We start from the raw sequence: 8,897 nt of genomic DNA, 5'->3' as shown, positions 1-8,897 counted from the left end.
TTGTGCCATAAACAAAAGGTCAGATGAATCAAAGCATATGAATCACAGACAGTCCTCTCAGGCTCTCAGACGCACTTCTAATTCACATCACAGCCAAATATCCTCCTCATATTCCTGGATATTACGCTGGATATTGATTCACAATCCATTTGATAACATTTATGATAAATATTTAGCTGGAAATGTTAGCGAAACAGCACAGACACGTTTTGAGATGACAGCATGGTGCTTGAAGAGGCTCAGGGCAGGTTATGAATGGATAGGGGACTACAACTCCTTTAAAAAAAAGTTATGTCCCCATTTAGATCTAACACAAATATCAAACAAGTAAGAGTTTCTAAAATGTGCGCGTGCATCCGCGTGTGTGTGCGAATGGTAGTGACAGAATTTAGTGCCCGTAGGCGGCCCTTGCGACACTAGACAGCCGGACCCTGGTCTATAGTATTTACGTGTCATCATGACAAGTCCTCTGCCTGAAGGAAGAAACATTGGATTTCAAGTCTTCCTCATTCACTCCTCAAGTTCCATATGAAGAGCAAAGTGAGTAAAAATCCATATTTTTATGTATGATATTATTATCAGATTATCCTGAATATTTAGCGATTCTTTTGGTGAAAGTTGCTAGAATTAACTTGAGGGTTGATGAGAAAGTGAAGCCATATACAGTGGGGAGAACAAGTATTTGATACACTGCCGATTTTGCAGGTTTTCCTACTTACAAAGCATGTAGAGGTCTGTAATTTTTATCATACGTACACTTCAACTGTGAGAGACGGAATCTAAAACAAAAATCCAGAAAATCACATTGTATGATTTTTAAGTAATTAATTTGCATTTTATTGCATGACATAAGTATTTGATTACCAACCAACCAGTAAGAATTCCGGCTCTCACAGACCTGTTAGTTTTTCTTTAAGAAGCCCTCCTGTTCTCCACTCATTACCTGTATTAACTGCACCTGTTTGAACTCGTTACCTGTATAAAAGACACCTGTCCACACACTCAATCAAACAGACTCCAACCTCTCCACTATGGCCAAGACCAGAGAGCTGTGTAAGGACATCAGGGATAACATTGTAGACCTGCACAAGGCTGGGATGGGCTACAGGACAATAGGCAAGCAGCTGGGTGAGAAGGCAACAACTGTTGGCGCAATTATTAGAAAATGGAAGAAGTTCAAGATGACGGTCAATCACCCTCGGTCTGGGGCTCCATGCAAGATCTCACCTCGTGGGGCATCAATGATCATGAGGAAGGTGAGGGATCAGCCCAGAACTACACGGCAGGACTTGGTCAATGACCTGAAGAGAGCTGGGACCACAGTCTCAAAGAAAACCATTAGTAACACACTACGCCATCATGGATTAAAATCCAGCAGCGCACGCAAGGTCCCTCTGCACAAGCCAGCGCATGTCCAGGCCCGTCTGAAGTTTGCCAATGACTATCTGGATGATCCAGAGGAGGAATGGGAGAAGGTCATGTGGTCTGATGAGACAAAAATAGAGCTTTTTGGTCTAAACTCCACTCGCCGTGTTTGGAGGAAGAAGAAGGATGAGTACAACCCCAAGAACACCATCCCAACCGTGAAGCATGGAGGATGCTTTTCTGTAAAGGGGACAGGACGACTGCACCGCATTGAGGGGAGGATGGATGGCGCCATGTATCGCGAGATCTTGGCCAACAACCTCCTTCCCTCAGTAAGAGCATTGAAGATGGGTCGTGGCTGGGTCTTCCATCATGACAACGACCCGAAACACACAGCCAGGGCAACTAAGGAGTGGCTCCGTAAGAAGCATCTCAAGGTCCTGGAGTGGCCTAACCAGTCTCCAGACCTGAACCCAATAGAAAATCTTTGGAAGGAGCTGAAAGTCCGTATTGCCCAGCGACAGCCCCGAAACCTGAAGGATCTGGAGAAGGTCTGTATGGAGGAGTGGGCCAAAATCCCTGCTGCAGTGTGTGCAAACCTGGTCAAGACCTACAGGAAATGTATGATCTCTGTAATTGCAAACAAAGGTTTCTGTACCAAATATTAAGTTCTGCTTTTCTGATGTATCAAATACTTATGTCATGCAATAAAATGCAAATGAATTACTTAAAAATCATACAATGTGATTTTCTGGATTTTTGTTTTAGTGAAATGCTCTCACAGTTGAAGTGTACCTATGATAAAAATTACAGACCTCTACATACTTTGTAAGTAGGAAAACCTGCAAAATCGGCAGTGTATCAAATACTTGTTCTCCCCACTGTATATATTCAGAAAAGAAAGCCATGTACGGAGGGGTTGGGAAAGGAATTTCTTCTCTTTCTGATGTGCTTCCTCTGTCAGATTCGGACGACCACGTGTGTCCTATTTCTATTCACAAGTCTTGGCGTATGCTCAGGAGGATTTGGGAATCCTGTAACAGATGACGTGAGCAGGCTGATGTTATTAGTAAGACCTTCTACATACTCTAACCTGAACTGTATTATACTAAACTAGTCTGGTGATTATTTAGAGTTTATTCCATCATAAAAACTACTTTAAATGTCTTCTTTTGATACAGAAAATGGGCTAAACTGGGCACAAAAATAAATGACCTAATAATCCTAATTTATTTTTACAGAAACACAATATTCCAAAGGATTATAACATTTCTATGCATTATATTCCCAAAGAGATGGTGAGTAGAATTTCTCAAAAACAAAACATCATGCAGAAACTTTAAGAGGGAGGGAAGTTGTGGTGGGTGGTCTTAAACTTTGGCAGCATTTTTGTTGATGAACATTTTTGTTTTATTTGGAATCTGTAGAATGGAGTCATATGTAACCTAGTCGGTTTTCTCCCTTTTCTTTCTCTAGAGTGGTGTGTGCTGGGTTCTACTGAATATCTATCCACTGGAACAAAGCCTTAGGGAACTGGCCCGGGTGTTTGGTGCCATTTCTTCCAACAAAGATAATATTATGATCTTCATCACCATGCTGCAAAATCTACGCTTCACATTTGATCATGAGGAGATGGTAATGCCTATCAGTTCTGCCAAATGTAGACCCAGTTACTGTAGATCCAGTTTATTGACTGTATTAAGTGATGCAACCATCCTGATGTTTACTTTGTTTCTCTGTACTTCCAGGAGGCAACAATGCAAGTCTTTAAATGCCACTATAGGGCGGTCAAATGGCCGTCTGGGCAGTATTTTGACTATATCAGAGACATTTTGAATTCTGCAGCTCAGGGAGAAGGAGGATTCCGCTGTGTGCCTCCACCCTGCCCTGCCCCTACTACACCAGGTAAGAAACAATCCCCAACACACAGTATCCATTCAGCCCCCACATACAGAATTCACAAGTCTCTTCCTCACAGAGCGTGTTGTTGTCTCTCTCAGGAAGTGAAGCACAGGACCATGAACAGACTCGGTCAAGGGGGAGTCTGCTGTCCCTGCTTCTGATCCCAGTCACAGCCTGTGTGCTCCTCATAGTGTGGGCAGTAAGTTAACAATGTGGATGGCTTGCTCAGGCTGTATGACCTTGTCCGGTCCAGGAGACCTACAGGGTATGCAGTTTCTTGTTCCAGCCCAGCACTACTACTACACACCTAAATCAACTCTTCAACTAATCATCAAATGTGTTAGTACTTGGCTAGAACGAAAGCCTGCACACACTGGCTCTCCAGGAGCAGGACTGAAGTGCACTGGTGTATGGTTTTGGATGCTTCAACGTGATACTCTGTTCCACAGATTACATCTAGAAGAGGAGGCTCCCCAGAGAGTAACCTTGACAGAGGCCATAGAAGGCTGTCCCCTGATGTGGAACGGACCATAACCATCCCTATTCCACCACTCACCAGTCTACCTGACACACCAATAATGGGGGAAGCCTGATCACCACTGAGGGAGCAGATGAAGCCAACATGAAGCACTGCATAGAGAGCAGAAAGCTCCCCCTCTGGACTGGTGTCACTCTGATTTGGTATCTCTGACAAATCGGAGCTGATATCTCTAAAATATATGGGCTGATATAGTGGTCTCACTTAAACAAGGGACAACGGCGATAAGACATGAATCAACCGCTTACTAGAACTATATAATTTGGACTGTCATAGATTTTGACACAACACCATGTATCACAGGTTCCTACCTTGTCTATGTCTGTCTAATCAGAGATCTGGACATTACGCAACATCAGATACATTCTCTGCTGAGACTGGACTTTGTTGTTGCCTAAAGATCTATTGCTGCTGTGTGGCCACAGAGTGTGTGCTGACACTTTTTATGTCTCACCCCCTCTTTGAGTCACATCATCAGTGTGTGTGACTACAGTATGACAGTTTAACTACCAGCAGTGTGTGTGTTTGTGTGTGTGCGCGCGTGTGTGTGTGTGTGTGTGTGTGTGTGTGAGAGTGAGTGAGCTACCCTGCTCTGGATGATCTCAGTGAGGGCCATAAGAGGGGCTTGTTCTCGCCACAAAAGAAAAGAGCCGTAGGCTGAAGGAAATACCAGTTCCATGCTAACCGACAGAGAAAGATCCTTATGAATCACAAACCGTTTGATCCTCAATCCCCAGACAGCAGGAAATCAGGATTCTCTGCCGTCTCCTCTCATGCTGCTCTATCACACTCATTATGAAACCTTCCCACTGGGCACGGACGTCAATTCAACGTCTATTCCACGTTGGTTCAACTTCATTGTATTGAAATGATGTGGAAATAATGTTGATTATACCAGTGTGTGCCCAGTGGGTTAGGACTGACTGATTTCAAGCATAACTTATAGCTTCTCTTTAACTCCCCTCTAGTGGTCAGATACAGTAACTATACTTGGTTCCCTCAGCACCTGCAGTAGGTCTCAGCTGTAGCAGTGTCATCACTGTGCAGATGACCGAGGGAGGTTTTTGTACAGCTCTATATCACTGTGTGTACACATAGGCACTTTATGTAGATAGTGTAGTTTAGATAGTGTTTGTAGTGTACATGTGTCTCATGTTTGAGTCCAGCGTCATTCACAGTCTCATTCACAGATCTAACAGTCAGTAACCTGCTCATGAAAATAGTTAATATAATGCTAGAAGATTGCATCAATTTAAATCAGACATTTGGTTGAGGTCCATATGAGGACTTGTTTTGGGGGGCTGAAGTGATTGTAACTTTGAAGTAATGTTGAGGTCAGAACAACTTTTGTTTTACTCCTGTAGATCTTGCTATGGACAGGTATTGTGTTTCAAAACATCATAACTTTTATATACACTTTCAGGCCATAACAAATACTATAAGTCATAACCATGATGATGATGGTTATGTGATCTGAATGATTGCTTTAGCACCATATTGTAACATGTCACAGTTGACCTCATCTAGTGACCAGCGTTCCATGTCACTGTCTCTCTCCCCTCAGACACTGCAGTCTGATTGAGGGAGGTTTTTGTGTGGCTCGGTATCACTGTGTGAACGAAACACCACTGCTGTGGTAACTCTGACAGTAGTAATCTCCTGCATCTTCAGCCTGGACTCCACTGATGGTCAGAGTGAAGTCACTATGAGATCCACTACCACTGAATCTAGATGGAGTCCCAGACTGAAGTGTTGTAGCATAGTAAATAAGGAGTTTAGGAGCTCCTCCAGGTTTCTGTTGATACCAGGCTAGATAGTTATTGTTATAGACATCACTGCTGGTTTTACAGTTCAGAGAGACTGTCTGTCCTGGGAGAACAGCTATCACTGCAGGAGTCTGAGTCACAGTGATCTGTCCTCTGGATTCTGAAAAATTGAATAAAACATTAATATGAATAAAATATTACATATAGTAATGAATAGTTCTGAATATAAATATTATTATTGATATACATTACCGTGGTGTAGATTTAATACATTTTCAACAATAAATACAGAAAATGTTAACCTTGAAGCAGAGGGCAAGTGTCCAGATGAAGATGGTGATAAAAGTCATGGTTGTTGTGGGTTCTGTTGTCATGAAGGACAGCTCTCAGTCATGAAGTGTTAAACTCACAGCGCTATAAACACTCCCAGAGCACTGACACATATTTACTATTGATGTAGTGTAAACTCTGACAGTAGTAATCTCCTGCATCTTCAGCCTGGACTCCGCTGATGGTCAGAGTGAAGTCACTCCCAGATTCACTGCCACTGAATCTAGATGGAGTCCCAGAATGGTGTGTGTTCCCACTTAGATCAGTGGGGGCGATGCATTATTCAAATCAAAGTTTCAAATCTATTTCTGTTTCCAAGAACGCTCACATCTTTAGAATGTATTTTATCCTGCATGTGTTATCTTGTATAACATCAAACAGCAACTCTTTACTCATATCACTAATGTATGATGTTTCAGATGCATTATGCAAATGACTGTTTCAAATCAGTGTCGGCCTGGGGATCTGAACTAGCAACCTTTTGGCTACTAGGCCAACGCTCTAACCGCTAGCTACCTGCCTTCCCTTTAATAACATCAAACAGCAAATGTTTACTCAAATAACTAATGTATGGCAACTTTTACGTCACACCACCATTTATTTTTATTCTGATGATGATAAGACATTATGAACTGTCTGTTCACTCATGCTTGGTCTCTTATGTAAGTTCCTCTAATCAGTTAGTGAACACTTCTCTAAACTAAAGCTGGTAGGATTCCTCTGGTAGTGTTGTCTGTCCTCTGTGACTTTACCACCACTGTTAAATCTGAGATCAACATCTTTAATAAAGGAATATACAACATGGATCACTATCAGTACTGCTGCTGCTGTTGTCTTTCATATGGACAATATGGAGGAATACTAGCAACACTGGATCTAATGTTGGACTGTACCTACAGACTAGGAGAACACCTGATACACAGAAGAAGGAAAAAATACTCATATCTGGATTGAAGATACAATTCATATTTTTATTATCTAGAAACAGCTTATATGAACTGCTTGTTTTACCTGGAAGATGTTAAAGTGTATTTGTGTTGATTATGATTCTGTATGAGTGATATTCACTGTAACAGCTGCAGCATCACAACACAGAGAGGTTTTTGTACCAGCAGTAATAGGGATTGTATCACTGTGGAGGACTTTTGGTAGCGGCACCAGACTTGATGTTGGAAGTAAGTAAACACAAAATTAACTGTTTTATTCAGCTTTTGATCTTGTGTTTCAATTTCTCTATCAATTTATCCTCGAATATATTGAGGATTTTTTTACTTACATTTTTTAGTTGATTTCTGGACAAATATACTAGGCCTACACATACTATGGCCAATTTGAAAATAAACGCAATTACATCTTATCAAATTTGACCTGCATTTTTCTATGATGAGAGTGATTAGCCTACATTTTAGATTAGGTGTATGAATAAACATACTGCACCTTGTAGGAAATGTTCAATAAACAGGTTTAGCAGTTTTGGGGGGAAAACTAAACAAAAAACACTTTATTTCAAATGAACAAGATAAAATTATCTTTGGCAAGTATTCATACCATATTAGAGTCAATGATTTCAACCACAGTCTAAAGAAATGTAGCTTGCCCAATGGGCAGGAGGTTTTTGTACGATCAGTAATAGGGATTGTATCACAGTGGTACACTTGATATTTCTTTCTGATTACACTTATTAAGTATGTTATTCTTAAACTCTGTCTCTATGAAAATATTGTGATTTTAGATTTTCAAAATGTTTTAATTGCTTTTGACTGACCCTTCTTTCTAATACAATTTTATTGAATCGAAATATTTTAATTGTAGGTTTATTTATGTCTGATTTGTATGATTGCAGACTATAACTCTTACTTCTGGTATGATTACTATTTAATTGCATTGGATATAATAGTCATTATTGTTGCATTGAGTTCATGGTAGCCTTCACTGTTAGTGTGAAGACAAAGGATCTCAGTTATGTTTGTAACAGACTTCATGATCTACCACGGTTGATATGTGATTAAAACTCATCTATGCTCAGATTTTGCAAATACTATGAATATGGGAAGGCTATTCTGACCAGATCCATTCCTAAACAATATCTGTATGACATGTATAACTGACACCGTATGACTAGTAACTCTAGTTATTTAACCACTTTGGTTCATAAATCTGCTTTGTATCATATTACTTTTAAACAATCTAACTTTTACATTCATATTTAGAAGGCATTTCCATTTCACTTTATTTTGATGTGTCCTTTGCTGAAGATAATCTCTTACTGTAACTGTACTTGATGTAGTTACTTAGTTGATGTGTTCTGTTTCTTCCAGGTAACAGTTCCCCCACCCTCACCGTCCTGCCCCCCTCTAGTGAGGAGCTGTCCAGTACAACAACAGCCACACTGACGTGTCTGGCCAACAAGGGCTTCCCCTCAGACTGGACCATGAGCTGGAAAGTGGACGGGACCAGCAAGAAGCAGGAGGCCAGTCCCGGGGTCCTGGAGAAGGACGGCCTGTACAGCTGGAGCAGCACACTGACTCTCACTGCCCAGGAGTGGACCAAGGCAGGAGAGGTGACCTGTGAAGCCCAGCAGAAATCCCAGACTCCAGTCACCAAGACCCTGAGGAGGGCTGACTGTTCTGGGTAGGACCCCTCAGTCACACAGCCCTGTGGAGAGAGGATGCTGGTTCCTCTGCTTTGACTTGCTTTGTTCTAAAATCAGTCGTTCTCTGATTTAGAGATCACTCTGGTGTGGACTAACAGGGGTTTGGCTTGAGTTCATGTGTCAATCCATTCTGTAGATTGAGATTTTGTTCGTTTTAGATTTGATGTGATCTGCTTTTATTCACTATCATGTTTGCTTTGATGCTTTGATTGTGTGATAATGGATTAAAATAAAGATTTCTTTTTGGAATGCATATTTCTGTTGTTTTTATTAATAAACTGGATCATAGATACTGTATATTTGCAATATTCTGGAAAAATATGTATTCAGTAAGGCTGATTAA

General features: G+C 41.1%; 1 protein-coding gene across 1 annotated transcript; it reads left to right on the top strand.

Annotated features, from left to right (window-relative positions):
- Positions 1 to 3,122: 3,122 nt before the first annotated feature.
- LOC121580054 (immunoglobulin lambda-like polypeptide 1) lies at positions 3,123 to 8,593 on the top strand. Its single transcript, XM_045208409.1, has 5 exons — positions 3,123 to 3,270; positions 3,366 to 3,466; positions 3,717 to 3,747; positions 6,978 to 7,076; positions 8,220 to 8,593. The coding sequence occupies exons 1-5, from the start codon at positions 3,123 to 3,125 to the stop codon at positions 8,534 to 8,536; spliced, it is 696 nt and encodes a 231-aa protein (XP_045064344.1). The 3' UTR covers positions 8,537 to 8,593.
- The last annotated feature ends 304 nt before the right edge of the window (positions 8,594 to 8,897 follow it).

Source organism: Coregonus clupeaformis, chromosome 28 (genome assembly GCF_020615455.1).
Source record: "Coregonus clupeaformis isolate EN_2021a chromosome 28, ASM2061545v1, whole genome shotgun sequence".
In the NCBI taxonomy this organism is placed as follows: domain Eukaryota; kingdom Metazoa; phylum Chordata; class Actinopteri; order Salmoniformes; family Salmonidae; genus Coregonus; species Coregonus clupeaformis.
This window is presented reverse-complemented; position numbering and strand designations above follow the sequence as displayed.

Excerpts from the sequence above, each read along its gene's own strand:
- LOC121580054 (XM_045208409.1), top strand. The coding sequence starts at position 3,123 with ATGCAAGTCTTTAAATGCCACTATAGGGCGGTCAAATGGCCGTCTGGG. Across the intron at positions 3,748-6,977 it reads AAGAGGAGGCTCCCCAGAGA|CTGCAGCATCACAACACAGA; the intron begins GTAACCTTGACA and ends TCACTGTAACAG. Across the intron at positions 7,077-8,219 it reads CACCAGACTTGATGTTGGAA|GTAACAGTTCCCCCACCCTC; the intron begins GTAAGTAAACAC and ends TGTTTCTTCCAG.